Below are 20,413 nucleotides of genomic sequence, written 5' to 3'. Positions count from 1 at the left end.
TACAGGATGCCGTGCATCCATGACCAAGACAGCCTCCTGCTGTGGAGGCTTGCTGTGCCAAGCCTGTGAGGAGTCTTGGATCATTTTTATGCCCCCCCCCCCAATCCTATAGGCTCTCCTTAAGCAAAAAATCTCCGTCCTTTATTTTCATCTCACTATTAAAGTTATACAAGCCACAGACATTTTGGAGACATGGGAGGTTAGAGCCCTCAATACATTCCCTACCAGCTGCCATTGGTCAAAATGGTCCCTGCTTGCCCTGGTGGTGGGCAGATAGAGAAGTGAGTTCACTTCCTCGGGCACCTGGTGCACCAGGGCAAAGGAGTGATGGACCAGTGCCTTACATCAGTGTGCCCACCGTGGGCCATCATGCCCCGAGCAGGATTCATGCCACCTCTGTGGAGTAAGAAACACACCCCAGGCCGGATGATCCTGTCTCTAAAGGGAGACCCCCTGTCAATGGTTCCAGGTGCCATGTGCTCAGTCTTCTCCTAATTCACCTCCAGCAGAGTGGGCAGGAAAACACATGCGCCATCTGCTCCTGGGAGGGGGTGGGTCAGGTTGACCCTCTGAGATGATTGCCTCTCTTGTCCAGGGATGAGATCTACTGCCAGATCAGCAAGCAACTCACCCACAACCCCTCCAAGAGCAGCTATGCCCGGGGCTGGATCCTTGTGTCTCTCTGTGTGGGCTGTTTTGCCCCCTCAGAGAAGTTTGTTAAGGTAGGAGAGATGCCTAGGGTGGGAATGGGTGATAAGTGGGTTCTGTCGCAGCGTTTAGGGGAGACATCAGAGGAAGAGCCCCTATCCATGTCCTCTCAGGCTTGGCTACATCCTGTCCAGCTCCCGCCTCTTAACACCCCTCCTTCTACCCAGGAAGTCAGTGCTTGACTCTGTTTCCCCTTCAGTTCCATTCTGTTGAGGTGAAATGACAGGAGTATGTCCTGGGCCTCAGCCCGGGTTGGGGCTATGAGGGTGGAGGAAATGGTAGGCTGAGCCTAGAGAAAGGAAAGCAGTTGCTCTAGAGAGAGAGAAAGAACTGGGAGGCAGAAGATGTGGCTGAGAATAGGGCTGCATTGTGTGCCTTTGCCACAAAGCCACGGTACGTGGCCTTGGCCCCCAGGCCAGTGGAGATGTCTAAGGAGGAGGGATGTGGATGGTGGAGGAGCACATCTTGAGTGTGGATGTGCAGTCTGGGCTTCTGTAAGGTCTAGGCGGTGGAGGCCCGGCAAGGCCAGGGCCACCTCATTGGGTCCCTTGTGGGCAGTACCTACGGAACTTCATCCACGGGGGGCCGCCTGGCTATGCCCCGTACTGTGAGGAGCGTCTGAGGAGGACCTTCGTCAACGGGACACGGACACAACCGCCCAGCTGGCTGGAGCTGCAGGTCCACCCCAACTCCTGTGCCTTCCCAGTGCCCTAGTGCCCAGAGCTGTTCCCTGCTGCGGGAGTCTGTGGTTCATCACCCCATCATGAGGTTCTGGGATTCCCCGGGGAAAGGAAAGCCCGAAGGATCACTGGTCCCATTTACTGACCTCATGCTAAAGTGGCATGGGTGAGGGGATTTCCCCCTGGTCCCTGTGTTCCACCAGCCATGTGGGGCGATTGTGCTCATCTCACAGGACCAGGCAGCGTTGGGCTGGGATGCTGGGGAGCTGGGGTGCAGGGCCAGCCTCAGCCCAGGGAGTGGGCAGCCAGATCCCAGAGACAGTGAGCAGGTCTGGAATGCAGGAAGCCCACAAACCTTGATCACGTGCAGGCTACCAAGTCTAAGAAGCCCATCATGTTGCCCGTGACATTCATGGATGGCACCACCAAGACCCTACTGACAGACTCAGCAACCACAGCCAAGGAGCTGTGCAATGCGCTAGCCGACAAGATCTCACTCAAGGACCGCTTTGGCTTCTCCCTCTATATCGCCCTGTTTGATAAGGTATGGCACCGGCAGAGCAGCGCTAACTCCTAGCCCATCCCAGGGGTGCTGCCTCCTACTGGCTCAGAGGACTTTGCACGAGTCACTTGTGCCAGGGGCGACTCATTAGCATGGGGAAGAGTTCCCTTCAGTGCACATAGGAACATGACCTGTGTGGCTTGGGCTCATTGTCTGTCCTGTGCCAGCTGGTGTGTGAGCGCCCCCTGCTGGGGAATTGCCAGCTTTATCCACTGAGCTGGATCTGGGGCATTGAGGCTTTCTCTGGCTTGCAGGTTTGGAGACAAGATCCTCGTGGGTTGGGCATAGTTTACCTGGATTTTGATTACCAAAAGACACACCTCCTGTGCTGTCAGTGATGGCCTGTCCAAAGTTTCACAAAGGACTTTTCAACTTAGAAAATGGGAAGGCCCACAGAACTCTACCCATTATTGAGGCTAGGAAGATAGCAGTTGGGCCCCATTAGGGGCTGCCTGGTGGGGCCCTAGGACAACTTCCTGCCTCTCTCTGTGCCTCAGGTTTCCATCTGGACTAGGACAGTGACCCAGTTGATGGCCTCTCGAAGTTCTTCGTTGGCCCTGTGGTCTGCCCACCCTCCCACCGGGCCCTCTCTCCTGTGCTCACAGGTGTCCTCCCTGGGCAGCGGCAGTGACCATGTCATGGATGCCATCTCCCAGTGTGAGCAGTATGCCAAGGAGCAGGGTGCCCAGGAGCGCAATGCCCCGTGGAGGCTCTTCTTCCGCAAAGAGGTCTTCACCCCCTGGCACAACCCATCAGATGATAACGTGGCCACCAACCTCATCTACCAGCAGGTGGTGCGTGGAGTCAAGTTTGGGGAGTACAGGTGTGAGAAGGTGAGCCAGGCAAAGCTTGCTGTGCACGCTTGCTCCGTGGGCCCCTGATTTCCACACGCAGGCTGAGTGCTACTGTGTGTGTGTGTGAGGGCAGCTAGGTGTTCAGATTCAACACCATGTATACCTCATGGCACGTGAGAGGAGGAGGTAAAATGATAGGAGTGAGGACTTGGAAGAATCTCCCGAATCCTCACTGGAAGCGTCCCTATACCCACAGTGACTGTGCCTGGCACCACAGGCACACTTCAGGACCTACTTGCAGTATTGTTCTGAGCTGTCGAGTAAGCTCAAAAGGAGAGTCAGTTGTTTAGACAGGGCTTTCCAAGTATGTATGTTGTAACTCCTTCTGAGGACAGGACCCATGTGTTTGAAGCCATGGTGGTTCTGGTTCTGGTTCTGGTAGAGGTGGTGATAATGATGGCATGTCAATAATGACCATAGTTTGTTTTGTTTTGTTTTCCCACGTGTGTGTGCTGGTACTGGGACTTGAACTCAGAGCCTAGTACTTTTTTGTTGTTGGGGGGTGGTGGTATTTGTGGGGCCTGAGTGCTGTCCCTGAGGTTTTGTGCTCAGGGTGAGAGCCACAACTCCACTTCCAGTTTTCTGGTGGTTAATTAGAGATAAAAGTCACACAGACTTTCCTGCCTGGACTGTCTTCGAACCATGATCCTAGAGCTCAGCCTCCTGAATAGGTAGGATTCTAGGCATGGACCACCAGGGCCTGGAAAGGGCTTTGCACTCTTCTTGCTTGGCTTTTTTGCTCAAGGCTGGCACTCTACCACTTGAATCATGCCTCCACTTCCAGTTTTGGCTGACTAATTGAAAATAAGAGTCTCATGGATTTTTTTCCTGCTTGGGCTGGTGTCCAACTTCCATCCTCAGATCTTAGCTTCCTGAGTAGGTAGGATTACAGGCATGAGCCATCCACACCCGGAGGACAATGGTATTTAATGCTGTGGTGATGGTGATGTTAGCGATGGAACCGATGATCGTTCAGGTGGTGATAAGCTAACATTCAGTTGGGCTGTGTTAGAACAGCCGTAGCAGTTGCTAAAGTTCTGAAACATTTCAGACTCACTGGAAAATACTATCTGTTGCCTTCAAGGCCCCAAGAGCTGTGGGGCTGTAGATGGCCATCCCTGGCTGCCATGCAGCTCGGCTCAGCTCTCTGCAGCCTCCACAGCAGAGCCTGCTTCTGGGTAGGACGTGACTCTTCCCCCAGGGGTAGAGTGGTGAGATGGAGGAGGTAGGGCAGGGTGGCAATGGCCCTGCACTCCCCCCAAAGTGTCCCCAGCTGTTGGGAGCTGTCCTGTTCTCCAGGACAGCTTCTCTTCTTGTTTGTCCTCAGCCCCTATTGCTGCTGCATAGGGCTGGATATGCAGGTGTTTGTTTGCCTCAGACAGGCTGGCTGCTCTCTCTGGGTCAGTTCCTGAACCACTAGGACTGAGTCCAGGTTGGTGGCTCTGCTATGGGACCAGGGCAGAGCACGCGCGTGGCTTTGTCCTTGAAGAGTTCCTGGTTTTCTGGGCAAACACAGGAGGCCAGTCCTAAGGGCCAAGGTTCCCAACCCACAGGAGACAGTCCTGGCCTCCCTTGGTCTATAAGAGCATCCCCAGGGGATGGACCACTGCGTGACTGAAGTCCCCTCCTCTAGGAGGATGACCTGGCTGAGCTGGCTTCCCAGCAGTACTTCGTGGACTATGGCTCCGAGATGATCCTAGAGCGACTCCTGAACCTCGTGCCCACCTACATCCCCGACCGTGAGATCACACCCCTGAAGACACTTGAGAAGTGGGCCCAGCTGGCCATAGCAGCCCACAAGAAGGTACGGAGGTCAGGAGGGGCCTGAGGAGGGGCAAGGACCCACATAGTCAAGGAGGTGACTGCTCCCACTTGCCATCTGTTTGTCTGTCTGTGAGGTGGAGGGACAGGGCTCCAGCAGTCATTTCTCTGCCATGGACTTCAGCTCATGTGTGTCCTTTGATGCCTGTTCTGAGCTTGTTACCCCGGACATGGATCAAACTCAGTCCTAAGGCTGCGAGTATCGGGGTGACCTTTCCTAATATAGCACTAGCTGCTTACAGACACCAATCACTCAGGGGTACAAGTGGTTGCTGGAGGGACTTTTTTTCTTACACACACTCTCTCTCTCCTTCCCTTCCCTTCCCTTCCTTCCCTCCCTTCCCTTCCCTTCCCTTCCTTTCCCTTCCCTTCCTTTCCCTTCTTTCCTTCCTTCCCTCCCTCCCTCTCCTTCCTTCCTTCCTTTCTTCCTTCCTTCCCTCCTTTCCTTCCTTCCTTCTCTCCTTCCCTCCTTTCCTCCTCCCCTCCTCCCCTCCTTCTCTCCTTCCTTCCTTCCTTCTTTTCTTTTCTTTCTGATGTGGGGCTTGAACTCAGAGCCTGGGCACTGTCCCCAAGCTTTTGTGCTCAAGACTAGTGCTCTGTCATTTTGAACCATAAAGCCACTTCCAGTTTTCTGGTAGTTAATTGGAGATAAGAGTCTCACAGACTTAACTGCCCAGGCTGGCTTTGAACTGAGATCCTCAGATCTCAGCCTCCTGAGTAGCTAGGATTACAGACGTGAGCCACCAGAACCTGGCTTCCTCCTTTTTCTTAAAAGAAGTCCAGCCTCCTTCCTGCCCAGGTCTCTAGATACAGTCATCCATCATATGTCTTATGCAGAGTCCCAGGCCATGGCTAGATGAGAGTAGTAGTTCCTGCCCAAACTAAGGGGGTCCCCATGTAGACAAGACCGCACAGTTGGGGAAGGAGCAAGGGGCACTGTGAAAGTTGCCCAGGGCCCTCCCACCTCCAAGGCCCTGCTGTGTGGATGTGTCCTTGAATGGCAGTTGCCAGGGGCCTCCGTGGACTCCGTCTCTCATCCTCTATGCCACATGCCTCCCTGTGCAGCTCTTCATCTGCTCTCTTGTCTTTGCTGGTTAGCTTCTCACCAGATTCTTCCCCAGGCCTGGTCCTTCCCTCCAGCCCCTCCAGAAGAAGAATGCCCTTGGCATCTGGTCAGCTGCTGAAGTCTGTCCATTCTGCCTCCCAGGCAGCTACCTGCATCTCCTACCCCTCACTGCCCCTCCCCCACTCATGATGCTTCTAACTCCTGATCTGCCTGGCCAGGGTGTACAGAAGTGGTTTTGTCACTGTCCATAGCCCAGGGCCCAGTATCCCAGGCCTCATGTCCATCCCTCTTCCTTATCACCGCAGCTCACACACCTCCATTGGGTAGCACACCCCTCCCCTGAACCTGGCCCCCGGGACTCCACCTGCGCTCACTGGGATCCCCAGCTTTCCTATTGCTGCTATATTGGGAAGGCCCTGAGAGTGGCCCCCAGCTGGACAGCTCCTTAAAGCGCTCCCTGATATTGCTTGGATAAGAGAAAATAAGGTGGTGGGTGGGTTTTAGGGCCACCCAGGCCACCCTGGGCTAGCAGCAGGCACATATGCTTACACATTGTCCTCTGTCCCGCTTTGTTTCCTTCAGGGGATTTATGCCCAGAGGAGAACCGATGCCCAGAAGGTCAAAGAGGATGTGGTCAATTATGCCCGCTTCAAGTGGCCCTTGCTTTTCTCCAGGTTTTACGAGGCCTATAAATTCTCAGGTACTCCAGTTCCCAGGCTCGCTCACCTCATTGCTCTGCAGTACCAGCCCATGGCTAAACTGGGCTCCCCATTGGTGGAGGCGTGCAGTGGGGACCAGGCCTTCTCAGCCTTGCGGCTGAGGACACAGCCTCCCTGCAGGTCAAACACGATGAGGATTGGAACCATTGAAGCTGTGTGTGTGTGTGCGTGCGTGCGTGTGTGCGTGTGTGTGTATAGAAGAGGATGGCTCAGGGTAATGGTGGGACGGGCTCTTCTGGACTATCTACAATTGAGAACAAGTATGGCTTAGTATGGCTGCTATCAGCCTGCATAGGCCACTATCCTAGGCTGTCTTTCCTGGGTGCCTGCGTGTGCCTTGTGTTGTCACTGGGCTTTATAGAATGGCCACATGAGTGCAGCAGGGAACCTTGGGGCTGAGCCGACCCACCTTCTCTCTGTCCCACTTTCCCCCTGTCCCACCTTGGTGCAGGGCGATGATTTGTCCAGAGCAGTACAAGAGCCAGTGGTGAAGATGGGACCTACGCCATTTCCAGACCCACTATGCTCTTCCTGCCACATTTTGGCATGTAGGGTAGCCTTACCAAGCCTCGTTTTCCCTACTTATAAAACGGAACCATCTATGCCAGGCTGGCTGCCGCCTTGCAGTTACGAGGGTGGGGAGGGCTGGGTGCAGGAACAGGGTGGCCTCTGTCAGCGCCATTGCCACTGTCCCAGGCCCCAGCCTCCCCAAGAATGACGTCATTGTGGCTGTCAACTGGACGGGCGTCTACTTCGTGGATGAGCAGGAGCAGGTCCTTCTGGAGCTGTCCTTCCCAGAGATCATGGCTGTGTCCAGCAGCAGGTGACAAAGGGCAGCTGGGACATAACTGATGGGGAGACAAGGGGGCACACAGACCCCAGGGAGCCCATGCTAGGGGAGAAGCACGTAGTGGGAGCCGAGAAGCACATAGTGGGAGCTATGTGCTGTCCTTCCAGCGGTGCAGATAGGAATGAGGGGGCCAAGGTGGGCCTTGGCCAGACCCCGCCCAGCCCTGGTGGGGCTATGTCTGTCTGGGAGGAAGATGGTGTGTGAACTGGGCCAGGTCTGGCTCTGGCTGGGCTGCTCTGACTCGCTGGCCTTGGTCTCCTTCAGGGAGTGCCGTGTCTCGCTCTTGCTGGGCTGCTCTGATCCGGGCTGTGTTGTACCTCACACGGGCCAGGCAGGACTGACCTCCTTGGGGCTCTGTTCTCCGTGTTGGTCCTGTAGGGGAGCAAAGCTGATGGCCTCCAGCTTCACGCTGGCCACCATCAAGGGGGATGAGTACACCTTCACGTCCAGCAACGCGGAGGACATCCGTGACCTGGTGGTCACCTTCCTGGAGGGGCTGCGGAAGAGATCTAAGTATGTGGTGGCCCTACAGGACAACCCCAACCCTGGTGAGTGGCTGCCACAAGGGTCCCTGGGACATTAGGCAGAGCATGCTCCTTGACCCAGCCTTCAAGGCCTTTGGTGCCTTGTGATCCATTCTTCCCAGACTCTGAGCCAGACAGCCCCCTGGGAAACCCATCTTCTCCCTCCCTTCCATTCTCACCAGTTAGATCCACGCTCTGCTCAGTGTTTTCCAAATAATCATTGCCTTCAAATGATCGCTGTGTAGGTAGCAGCTCCCTGGATGGAGTACCTCCCAGCTGCCCACTGGGCCAGTATGGGCACTGCCCCTGAGCAGTATGGCATCCATATGATAGCATTGTGATCAGGGCATCCCAGAGGCTGCAGGAGCCACAGAAGGGGCCTCCATGCAGCCTGGGGTCCAGGGAGGAAGCAAGGGTGAGCAGAGGGTGAGGCAGAAGATGGTAAGAACCAAGCAGAGGAGCAGGAGAGAGCTGGCATGCCTGAGAACTGGAAATAGTTTGGTTTGATTGTGATGGGGAGAGAGAGGAGTCCATGAAGCCACCTCTCAATGGGCACAGGAGTATGCATTTTCTCCTGAAGGTGTTCTGTAGAAGGTTTTGGAGCAGGAGCATGATGACATTTGTCTGGGTAGAGGGTCATGGCAAGGTGAAGACAAGGTGGCAGGTGGGCAGAAAGTGGGCAGTAGTGGATTGTAGATCAGGATCCCAAATCAAGATGTTCTGATTCAATCCTCCTCTCTGCCCCATGTGTCCCCATGCACCTCTCTCTGTAGCCGGCGAAGAGTCAGGCTTCCTCAGCTTCGCCAAGGGTGACCTCATCATCCTGGACCACGACACGGGCGAGCAGGTCATGACCTCAGGCTGGGCCAATGGCATCAATGAGAGGACCAAGCAGCGTGGGGACTTCCCCACCGATTGCGTGTACGTCATGCCCACGGTCACCATGCCACCTCGGGAGATTGTGGTATGTGGCCTGGTGGAGGCAGATGGGTGGGCAGCTCCCCAAGGCCCCGCTCTTTGTCCTCTGCTCTTGCTTGCAAAATACAACAAGGGGTTGATTGCAATCAACTCATGTTCTGCAGCTTCTTTGAAGATGGTCCAGGGGTCTTAGAGGAACACAGGCTTGAAATACGGGCAGCCCCCGAACTTCCATCAGAAGGCCAGGAGCTTAGAGAAGTAACCAGACAAGGCGCTGGCAAGGGGTAGATGGGGGCAGAGGCCTAGGGAGGATTGTCACCTTGCCTGGCCCGAAATGATTCTCGAAGGAACATCCCTTTCTCAAGCACAGCAATCCTCATGGCTCCTGAGCCAGGCTAGGCTAATCAGCAGTTTGGATCTCAGCATGCTGGGGGCTCAGGAAGAAAAGAACCCCAAGGTCAAGAAAGGCTGGGAGTACCACCCCTTCAGAGATATCTCTCCCTCCAGGTCTGGGAGAGTCTTGGCTTTCTCAGGGAGATCTCAGTGACTCCAATAGACAGCTTTTCTGAGACCTATGTGTCTCGGCCCCCAGGCCCTGGTCACCATGACCCCTGATCAGAGGCAAGATGTCATCCGGCTCCTGCAGTTGCGGACGGCCGAGCCCGAGGTGCGAGCCAAGCCCTACACACTGGAGGAATTTTCTTACGACTACTTCAGGTGACGATCGTGTCGGGACATGCAGTGGGCACGGGAGGTGAGAGGCAGGAGTCTGTCACTCTGTGGTCAGAGCTGGGGTGGATTTGTGATGTCTATGAGTAGGGGCCTGGCCAGGGGCAGCCCCAGGATGAGCCTCTGGGTGTCCCCTCCCCCCTGCGCAACCAGGTTCTAGGCCTGGTCCCCACCTCTGTCTGCAGTACTTGATTTCCTGGTGGGCATCTGGACAGGAAGATGGGTTGCTGCGGTTCTCAGTGCCCAGTGCTGGGGGCGGGGGGGGGGGGGGGTATATGGGGCAGACATAATCGGAAGCTTCTATGCAAAAGGCAGGACAAGAAGAGACAGCTCATCGCTGTCATGGGTCTCTAGCCCTGGGTTACAGCACCACTGCCTGGGCTGCCTGTGGGGGGTGGGCGTTGATGATTCCTGTGCCGTGGCAGACCCCCACCCAAGCACACGCTGAGCCGCGTCATGGTGTCCAAGGCTCGAGGCAAAGACCGGCTATGGAGCCACACGCGGGAGCCGCTCAAGCAGGCACTACTCAAGAAGATTCTGGGAAGCGAGGAGCTGTCACAGGAGGCCTGCATGGCCTTCATTGATATCCTAACAGGGTCTGGGGGCACAGGGTTCAGTTCTCACCTGGACACCTTCTTTCCTTCCAGGGGCCAGTGCTGTGAGGGGCCTGGTCCAGCCTGGAGAGGTCCAGGGAGGGCCGCCTAGAGGATGTAGTATCTAGGCTGAGCCAGACAAAGGGGAGACACTGGGGAAGGGTCTAGCTCAGCATGTACCAAGACCTTGAGGCAGAGAAGCAGGCCTAAAGTAATTCAGCACATCTGGAGGACAGATGTAGGATGACTGAGGAAAGCTATGCAAACCCTGTTAGGAAGCTAGGGCGAACCCAGGCACTGGTGGCTCACATTTGTAAGCCTCATTATTCAGGAGACTGAGAGCTCGGATCATGGTTTGAAGCCTATTAAGCATCAGAAAGCTGGAAGTGGAGGTGTGGCTCAGGTGCTAGAGTACCAGCTTTGAGTAAAAAAGCTAAGGGATAGCATTCAGGGCCAAGTAAATATGTGTGTGTGTGTGTGTGTGTGTGTGTGTGTGTGTGTGTGTGTGTGTGTATGTGTATATGTATATGTGTGTGTGCATGTGCACATGCGCACATATGCACACACACACAGAATAGCACCAGTAGCAGCAACTAGGACATTACCTCAGAACAGGAGCCCCTAGCAGGGCTGGCACAGTTGGAGTGGTAATTTGGGGAGTCCTTTGGCTGCTCTGAGGATTTGGGATGTGGGGGTCTGTGTCTAAAGCCGAGGAGGGAAGCAGGCCATGCCCACTTTGTCATGAGTATCCCAAGTCCCAGGGTTAGAGGGTGGCGGCGATGGGCCTCCCAGGCCGGTGTACCTTGTGATCTCACTGAGATGCCAGGCTTGCCTTGACAATCCTACCCGTGCTCAAGTACATGGGTGACTACCCATCCAAGAGGACACGCTCCGTCAATGAGCTCACGGACCAGATCTTCGAGGGGGCCCTGAAGGCCGAGCCCCTCAAAGATGAGGCATATGTGCAGATTCTGAAGCAGCTGACTGACAATCACATCAGGTGAGCAGAGGGCAGAGGTCACCCTGTCCTCCCCACAGCAGGAGCTGCCCTTGCCCTTTGTGGCCTAGCTTGGCCTGGGGCCCATGGCTCACCAGTCTGTCAAGCACCAACAGGCAGGCTACAGCTCTCCAGCCCCCTTCCAGGTCTGCTTTCCCAGCTCTTCCAGCTGCTGCTCCTGACACCTGTGGCACAGCCTTAAACAGCCCTGCCAGCCCCTGGCATCTCCAGGGCACGGGGCCTGGAAGGTTCAGCTCATGATCACCATCCTATCTAGGCTTGGCTGAGCTGGTTATCAGTGGTAGAAATGGCACATGGGCTAGGCGTGGGTTGTTGGACCCAGAGGGTGTCACCTCTTCCTTGCTGGGCTAGCCTGAGGCCGGGGTGAAAAGGCAAGCCAGTGCTTGCCAGAGTCTGAGGAAAGCCCCCATCCTGGCCCCATCTTCTTCTCCACACACTCAAATCCATCTTGAATCCACATGTTGGATCTTTTCACACAGCCAAACTTTTATATGTGGCATGCCCTTCCATCCCTTCCTTTGCATATCAGAATGTGCCTCATCTTTCAAAGCCTCCAAATGTCTCCTCCTCCTAGAAGTGCTCCATGCCCCCCCCCATGCCAGTGGGGAAGCCACAGGAAGTCCAGAGGTTGGCCTAACTCAGTGTAGCTTACAGCACAGCAGTATATAAACCACACAATGCCTTCTTCATGTGGAGTCTCGCAATGAAAACGAAATCTCAGTTAGAGTTGCATGATTGTTCAGTAATCATGGGTTTTCATTCTGGCCTGGGTGCCTTGGCTCCATGTGGACTGGTGATTGTGTGCCCTGGGGTGGGCAGTGACCACACTGTAAGTAGCACTAGTGTTACTAGCTAGTGCCTCTCAGACAGGGAGTGGGACCCCCTGGGGCCCATAGATCCCTGTGACTCCCCCTGGTCTGCTTCCTGCAGGTACAGTGAGGAGCGGGGCTGGGAGCTGCTCTGGCTGTGCACAGGCCTCTTCCCACCCAGCAACATCCTCCTGCCCCATGTACAACGCTTCCTGCAATCCAGAAAGCACTCTCCGCTGGCCATCGACTGCCTGCAGCGGCTCCAGAAAGTCTTAAGGTATGGGACTCTGTCCACAGGGTTAGGGGGCCAGGCACACAGAGGGGTTGCTGGCCACACCCCACTGTGGGACAAGCCTTGTGGGGTGATGGTATGGCTATACAGCCACGGAGACCAACTGTGAGTTCCTTGGCTGCTAGTTACAGAATAGCAGGACCCACAGCCCATCGGGGGCACAGCTGTTCCCAGGTGTTCATCCATTCCTTCCCCTCACCTGGGAGGCCAGCACAATTGGACAGCCTGGCTGATTGCAGAGCCCCTGTGTTCCCTTTTCATAGCCTGGTTCACTCCACTGTCCTGGGTGCTGGGCAGTGACCCTTCTGACTAGGAAGTCAGGACATCAAGAGGCCATGTGGCTGTCTCATTGTAGGATGTGAGGCTCAGACTGGGGCTTGTCCCAAAGTTTCCCTGGTCCCCTGAACTTTACCTCTCATCCACCCTATTTTCAGAAATGGGTCCCGGAAGTACCCTCCACACCTAGTGGAGGTGGAGGCCATTCAGCACAAAACCACCCAGATCTTCCACAAGGTCTACTTTCCTGACGACACAGACGAGGTGAGGGTCTGGCATCTGACATCCCTTGTGCCTGACAGAGTGAGACTCTGATTGGCACATGTGCACGTAGGTGCCCCACACCTCCCATCTCTTCCTCCTGTCCCTGGGTGAGTCAGGGCTCCGTTGAAAGATCAGACACCTGATTTGAGGGGATCCTGATGATTTCCAGGTTGTGGGGGAGGTCCTGATTCCTGGCTCAACTGCCACCTTCCCTGAGTTGTTGTCCCCCCCCATTCCCACTTCCACTGAAGATGATTTATCAGGGCTGGCCCTGTGGGTGTCCCCTCCCTAGTCCCCGCTCTGTTTCTGGACACCAGGCCTGCATGGCTCCCAACTCCAGGCTCCAGGCCTCCCCACTTTTCCTGCAGGGAGAACCCAAAAGCCTTCCCTCACTCCTCACCCAAACTGGTTATCATCCTTCCTCCCAAAGGTGGGAGTCAGGCTGCCTTGGGGTCCCTATGCCTTCCCATCTCAGTAAAGCACCTCATTTAGATGATCTAGAGGGAAACATCTAAGCTTTTAAGTTTTAAGAGTTTCTGACACTAGATACTCACTAGATATTGCCACCACAGAATTTGGGTCGTAAGCACAGAGAACCTTCTAGAATCCTTTTAATCTTTCCTCTCTGATAAAGCCATATCCTTCCTTTCCTCCCCAGCTATCAGAACTTCATCATATTCATAAATTCTTTCCATCCCTGCATCCAGGCTGCTTTTCCCTCCCACTTTGGGGTTTTTCTTCTACCTCAAGTCTCTCCTTCCCATCACCCCCTTCCTGAGGCCCCTGGTCTCTGCTTTCTCTCTTGCTTAACAGCCAGGTGGGGGTCAAGTCCTGCCTGGAGGGTCAGGAAGGATGAGATCAGAGAATATCCAGATAAGAGTTCATTTTTGCTTTCTCCTAATGCTGTGTCCAGCTCTATTTTGGGGGAGACGGGGAGGCTGAGGAGGAGAGTCTTAGCTGGAAGAGACCTGGCAGGACCAAGCCCCAGGAAAACCCTGCAGGAACTGAGTGAACTCCCCATTTTTACCTCTAGGCCTTCGAGGTAGAGTCTAGTACCAAGGCCAAGGACTTCTGCCAGAACATTGCCACCCGGCTGTTGCTCAAGTCCTCCGATGGATTCAGCCTCTTTGTCAAAATCGCAGACAAGGTGAAACATTGGCTGTCTACTCATCTGCTCTATGTCTGTGTCTGTCTTGGAGACTTGCTAGGGCCATAGGAGCAAGTCAGGGTGAGGGCAAGCACATGACTGTGCTCACCTCCTCAGAACCTCAGAACCCTGCACCCTCTCTTTCCACCACACTAAAACCTGTCCTCTGGGCAGGGCACATTGTCCAGCCCTCCTAGGACTATGTGCCCAGGTATAACACAGGTCTCTCAAATGTACATTGTAGATTTGCTTTGATGAGTAACCCTGCCAATTAGCCCTTGAAATAACCCTTGAAGGCTTTGTGGTTATCTCCATGTACTAGATTACAAAACCAGGGCTAAGAGAGGTTAAGTAACTCATCTGATGCTGGGCACTCATGGCTCATGCGATAATTTAGCTACTCAGGAGGTGGAGATCTGAAGGTCATAATTTGAAGCCAACCTAGGCACAAATACGAAAGGCTCTTACCTCCCGTTAACTAGCAAAAAGGCTGGAAGTGGAAGTGTGGCTCAAGTCATTAAGTGCCAGCCTTGAGACAAAAAGCCAAATAAGAGCTCAAGACCCTGAGTTCAAGCCCCAGTACTAGCACAAAACAGAACATAACAACTCGCCATCATCACCCAGCAAGACTTTGCTTCTTTATCCTCTGTCCCTGGAGGTCTCACAGCTATAGCTATAAAGCTTCTCCCAAGGAAAGAGATCTGGCCATCTGGGCAGAGCTGGGCCCTTCCCTCCCACCCCTTCCTTCCCTTCCTCTTCCCTCCTCACTGCTGGTTCTGTGTCCTCCCTTCATGGCAGTCCCTGTGCCAGACACTAGGCACCTCAAGGTGATCCCAGGGGAGTGCGGAGCCTGGGGGGGGGGGGAGGGGGACTGGACACGAGGAGTGTCAGAAGCAAGGATTGGCAAGTTCTTGGCCATGTTCCCTTGGGTCTGGGGCAGCTTCGGTGTTCTGGGCACTGAGTAGAATGACGGTCACACTGGTAGGAAGAGGCCTGTGTTCTGGAGATGTTTAGTGGGCACAGTCAGGGCTGGGTAGGGATGATATGCAGAAACCCCTTCAAGCCATGCGTGGTTTTTCTAACAAAGGGGCAGCCAGTAAGACTTTGGGTGGGAAAATCAGTCCAGTGTTGCTTGGATTAAGTGGAATGAATAGCAAAAAGAGGAGAGAGGGGGGAAAAAGACAAGGTGAAAACAGTATTAAAAAATCTCAAAACTGGGGCTGGGAAGGTGTCTCAGTGGTAGAGTGCTTGCCTTGCATGCATGAGGCCCTGGGTTCGATTCCTCAGCACCAGAGAAGCAGAAAAAGCTGGAAGTGGTGCTGTGGCTCAAGTGGTAGAGTGCTAGCCTTGAGCTGAAGAGCTGAGGGACAGCGCCCAGGCCCAGAGTTCAGGCCCCATGACTGGCAAAAAAAAACAAAACAAAACTCAAAACTGTTGATCAACAGAGGTTGGGGAAGAGGAGAGGAAACAAGCGCTGTGGTGGTGGGAGCCAGGATTGGGCTAGTGAGAGTGAGGGGATGGGCAGTGTCGGAATGTATGAGAACAGAACAGTAGGACCTGTTGAAATTGGTTTAGGAAGGAGGGTTTGGGGCAGAGGAAGAGTGATGGGGGAGACTGATCAGAATACATTGTAAACGTGCAAAATTGTCAGTGAATTCCTCCCTTGTATATCTAATTATACACACACACACACACACACACACACACACACACACACACACACACACACACACACACACACACACACACACACACACACACACACACACACACACACACACTATGAATGGACTATGATCACTGTGTCCATAGGTCATCAGTGTCCCTGAGAATGACTTCTTCTTTGACTTTGTGCGGCACCTCACAGACTGGATCAAGAAAGCACGGCCCATCAAGGATGGTAATGACCTGGGTATGGGATCCCCTGAGACCCAGGGAGGGCAGGTAAGGCCACCAAAAGGCCTGCTGGGTAGGGGCAGGCTAGGGTTTGGCTGGTGCTAAAGCTGGGTTGGGAGGGCCATGGGTATCTGTGCTGGCACTCTGCCTGACCTGCTGCCCTGTGCCATAGGAATTGTGCCCTCGCTCACCTACCAGGTGTTCTTCATGAAGAAGCTGTGGACCACCACAGTGCCAGGCAAGGACCCCATGGCAGACTCCATCTTCCACTATTACCAGGTGAGCTGCTCAGTACTGGCCCTGCTGTGCTTTGTCTGTGAAAGGCAAGCCTGCTGCCCAGAGGCTTGATCATTGTTCCTTTGAGCTTCCGGTGTTTTCTCTGTCTGGAGCAGTCCCCTGCTTTCTAGACCCATTCAGTGGCTTTCCATGGTTTTTGAGGCCTAACTCTAAACATAGATTGTGGCCTACCTCTCTTTCTGGCCACGTTTTTGTGTGTGCCAGTATAGAGCTTGAACTCAGGGCCTAACTCTCCTGCTTAGTTTTTTTATTTTCCCACTCAGTACTGGTGTTCTAACACTCAAGCCACACCTCTACTTCTGGCTGTTTGTTGGTTAATTGGAGATAAAAATGTTTTGAGGTTTAGGTCTGCTCAGGCTAGCTGATCCTATCTTCTTGTACCTGATGCCCTTGGTTCAGGTCACTGTCACTACAGTTTTCAGAGTCTGAAGTCTTCCATCAGTGGTCTTATCTAGAATGCTCTCCCTTAATCCCTCCCTTACTTTGCTGGCTTTCAGACATCTCATCTTTTTGTTGTTGTATTTAGGTCGGTCATGAGGCTTGAACTGTGGGCCTGGGTGCTGTCCCTGAGCTCTTCAGCTCAAGATGAGCACTCTACCACTTGAGCCACAACACTACTTCTGGTTTTCTGGTTGTTAATTGGAGATAAGTGTCTCACAGACTTTCCTGCCCGGGCTGGCTTTGAACCAAGATCCTCAGATCTCAGCCTCCTGAGTAACTAGGATTATAAGCGTGAGCCACTGGTGCCCAGCTCAGACATCTGATTTTAGAGGGAACTCTTGTCTGCTAGACTGGAGCATGCCACTGCAAATGGCTCCTCCCACAAGTGCCATTGTGCAGTAGTTTGGTGTGATTATTGATGTCTGGTTTTGCCTTGAGGATGCGTGTGATTGTTTGAAAGGCTTGTAATAAGTAGATGCTCAACAAGTATTTGTTGAACTAAATGGATATGAGTAGGTGAACTGGTGACTTAGTGAGCAGATGGCTAGGATGAATGCCAAATGAGTTTATGGGTGGACATGGGTGTCAATGTGGGTACATGGATAGACATGAGAAAATAGGGGGAAAATGGACGGAGAGTGATTAACTAAGGTCTCTGATCAGCAATGTCTTCTCAGGCCAGCCTCACTTTCCCTACCCCTCCAATAGATGGCCCAGGATTCTATGGGCTCCATTGGCTCTTCAGAGGCTTTATCTCTGCCTGGTCCACCCCTCTTTTCAGATGCTCTGCACTTGGGTCTGGAAGCTCAAGGGAATATGAGGCTGGCGCTGCTGAAACTGGTTCCAAAATGGGAGGAGGCTCTTCTGGGGTAGGGGGGAGGCATCTAGGAGAGGAGGGGTGTGGAACTCTCTCAGGCCCACTAACTGATCACCGAGTCTCTCCATCTTTGAAAGGGGGCTGCTCCCTTGCCTGGTAATGTGCAGAGTGCAGCCAGCTCGCCTGAACTTTCCATCTGTAAAGTGTGAATCTGTATGGGCACTCTTGCTGTTTTTCCATCCTCTGGGGAAGCAGGGGAGCGGTCAGTTGGGACTGGAGAACGGGTGGCCCAAGAGTGGGGGCAGGGCAGGAGCCTCTAGATGGGGTAATGGGGAAGGAGCCCCTTTCCCCTCAGGTCTCTCCCTCCATACCCTTGACCTGCTCTTATTGGCAGGAGCTGCCCAAGTATCTCCGGGGCTACCACAAGTGCACACGGGAGGAGGTGCTCCAGCTGGGGGCGCTAATCTACAGGGTGAAGTTTGAGGAGGACAAGTCCTACTTCCCCAGCATCCCCAAGCTGCTAAGGGAGCTGGTGCCCCAGGACCTCATCCGGCAGATCTCACCTGACGACTGGAAGCGGGTACGCATGAGGGGTGGTGGAGAGTGGGGACCAGGACCCGGTGAGTGGGGTCAAGGCCACAGCTCAGCACGTGCCTGTCCTGGCTCCTGTATGTGATAAGGCCTCCCCACCACATTCTGCTTCCACTTAATTAGTCTCTCGTTCTGCCAAGGATTCAGTGGCTCTGAGGTGGTCATTTAGCTGGTTCTAGTTACCCCTGCCAAGGGGAGGAGAGGTGAGGTAGGCAGTCCTGATGACCTCAGGCCTATGTAGGTCTGACCCTGGAGGTACAGACAAGCTGGGTAGGCCTGTCAACCTGAGCCATTTTCCTTGTAGTCCATTGTTGCCTACTTCAACAAGCATGCGGGGAAGTCCAAGGAGGAGGCCAAGCTGGCCTTCCTGAAGCTCATCTTCAAGTGGCCCACTTTTGGCTCAGCCTTCTTTGAGGTGAAGGTATGTCATGGGAGTCCACAGAGGAGGAGGAGGAGGGCTAGAGGGACAGCACAGGCACAGAGACTCCTTCCTGGGGACGGAGGGAAGCCATAATGGCCATGGACAGCTGCCCCAGCAAGGGATGTCGGGAAGCACACTGAGCCTCCATACAGCTGTGTCTGGGCTCAGCCCCGAGGATGGAAGGAGCAGCAGCTTAATCTGGAATGGAGGGTGGCCTGTGCTGACAGTGCAAGTGCTAACCAAGGTGGCAGAGCCCATGAGATCCTGCTCAGACTGAGATGAGCCAGGGAAGAAGTGGCACCTGAGCTTTCTAGGGAGATCCCTGAGAGAATGCTCTTGGCAGAAGCCCTGCATGGGCAAAGGTCTAAGTGTGGCTGGGTGTAGGTGGGCAGTGACTGTGAGAGGGAGGCTGGCAAGCAGGTGGGGGGTGGGGCCTCCTCCTCCAGGTGGCCCTGAGCTCTGGAGGGTTTGAATAGGAATGGCAACTCCAGACAGCGGCTCAGACCCCAGGATAGCCATGGCAAGGGAATGGTGACACTGGTATGAGGATGCAGGGCTCCTGAGCAGCCTACCTGTGTGAGGAGCAAAGGGCTAGGTGAATAGCTGGGCAGGTGTAGGGTTCAAGGAGGGATTTTATTTATTTTGTCAGTCATAGGGCTTGAACTTTGGGCTTGGGTGCTGTCCCTCAGCTCTTCAGCTCAAGGCGAGTGCTCTACCGCCTGAGCCACAGTGCCACGTCCAGTTTTCTAATGGTTTATTGGAGATAAGAGTCTCACAGACTTTTCTGCCCAGGCTGGCTTTGAACCGCGATCCTCAGATCTCAGCCTCCTGAGTAGCTAGGATTACAGGCGTGAGCCACCAGTGTCCAGTCAAGGAGGGATTTTAAAGGACTTGGAGCCAGGCTGTGGTAGTGGCTCACGCCTGCAATCCTAACTACTCAGGAGGCTGAGTTCTGAGGATCGAGGTTCAATGCTAGCCCAGGTAGGAAAGTCTGGGAGACTCTTAATCTCCTATCAACCAAACGCTGGAAGTGGAGCTGTGGCTCAAGTGGTAGAGTAATAGTCTTGAGCACAGGCCCTGAGTTCCGGCCCCAGTATAGTCCCTGACATCCCCTCAAAATAGTATCAAAAAATGGGAGATGGTTGGGCGGAGACTATGGACCTAGCCAAGCCTCCAAGGGAAGCAAAGAGCAGGAATGGACCCATGAAGAGGTAGGGAAGACTGTGGCAGAGGTTGAAACCCTTAGAGGTCATGGCAGGGCCACCAGTGGCTCTGCATCCCTGGCTCCAAATAGGCAGCAGGCCAGGATGACGTCATCCGCCCAGGGTGGAGGCCCGCCTGCCTCCTAGTGCTTGTCCTGCCCTAGCTTCCCCATCTTATAGTTGCCCACCTTTGCTAGCAAACCACGGAGCCAAACTTCCCCGAGATCCTCTTAATTGCCATCAACAAGTATGGAGTGAGCCTCATCGATCCCAGGACTAAGGTGAGCAAGCAGGGTGGGCATCTCTGCACTGCTGCCCCAAGTCCCAGCCTTACTCAAGCCCCTCCAGCCTGACCTCATTCTTCAGGCTCTTTACTGTCAACTTTGAGAGGCTGGGCTGTGATTTCCTATGGATTTTCTTTGCCCCTCATTTGCTCCATGGAAACTGGCTTCCTAGATTTACTCACAACCCCCCTGCTGATAAATCCCACCAACTTGGATGTGACAAGTTGTCCTCCTCCTAGCATGTTCTCTGCCCACTACCCGATGGCAGCCTCTGCTGGAGGTAATCATGTTTATGGCCCCAGAAGGGGGACAACCAGATGGCTGGCAAAGAGCATGAATAGTCATTCTTCTCCTGGGCTTCAAGGCTACATGTTCTTGGGTTTCCTGTCTTTTGTCTTTCTTTTGTGCATATTTTGTGTTTTTTATACCCAGACTGTCTTGTTTTTGCATAATACTGGCCCCAAATACCCAACAGCTACTGGACTTTTAGGTCCTATGAATGGCATGGGGGGGGGGGGCTAGTGCCTGCTTCCCCCAGCAGCTCCACACAGAGCTGGCCTTGGCCTTCTGGGAAGAGGTGGTGTCTATGGCTGGAGCTCAGAGGTGTGTGTGTGTCTGTGTGTCTGTCTGTCTG

General features: G+C 54.2%; 1 protein-coding gene across 1 annotated transcript in view; it reads left to right on the top strand.

The window, feature by feature from the left end:
• The window catches only part of Myo7a (myosin VIIA), a 78,855-nt gene that overhangs the window by 57,189 nt on the left and 1,253 nt on the right, over positions 1–20,413 (top strand). The window contains exons 29-48 of the mRNA XM_042687570.1: positions 596–722; positions 1,267–1,386; positions 1,759–1,932; positions 2,556–2,783; positions 4,438–4,608; positions 6,274–6,391; positions 7,107–7,233; positions 7,639–7,808; positions 8,558–8,748; positions 9,295–9,419; positions 9,857–10,014; positions 10,871–11,024; positions 11,973–12,128; positions 12,578–12,683; positions 13,717–13,830; positions 15,643–15,730; positions 15,899–16,005; positions 17,676–17,861; positions 18,177–18,293; positions 19,693–19,776. Coding sequence (XP_042543504.1) covers positions 596–722; positions 1,267–1,386; positions 1,759–1,932; positions 2,556–2,783; positions 4,438–4,608; positions 6,274–6,391; positions 7,107–7,233; positions 7,639–7,808; positions 8,558–8,748; positions 9,295–9,419; positions 9,857–10,014; positions 10,871–11,024; positions 11,973–12,128; positions 12,578–12,683; positions 13,717–13,830; positions 15,643–15,730; positions 15,899–16,005; positions 17,676–17,861; positions 18,177–18,293; positions 19,693–19,776 — 2,821 coding nt within the window. The remainder of the gene's footprint in view (positions 1–595; positions 723–1,266; positions 1,387–1,758; positions 1,933–2,555; positions 2,784–4,437; positions 4,609–6,273; positions 6,392–7,106; positions 7,234–7,638; positions 7,809–8,557; positions 8,749–9,294; positions 9,420–9,856; positions 10,015–10,870; positions 11,025–11,972; positions 12,129–12,577; positions 12,684–13,716; positions 13,831–15,642; positions 15,731–15,898; positions 16,006–17,675; positions 17,862–18,176; positions 18,294–19,692; positions 19,777–20,413) is intronic.

The sequence above is a fragment of the Dipodomys spectabilis genome, unplaced genomic scaffold (genome assembly GCF_019054845.1).
Source record: "Dipodomys spectabilis isolate Male_0828 unplaced genomic scaffold, ASM1905484v1 ptg000003l, whole genome shotgun sequence".
In the NCBI taxonomy this organism is placed as follows: Eukaryota; Metazoa; Chordata; class Mammalia; order Rodentia; family Heteromyidae; genus Dipodomys; species Dipodomys spectabilis.
The sequence above is the reverse complement of the archived record's forward strand: the minus strand, read 5'-3'. Positions and strand labels throughout refer to the sequence as shown.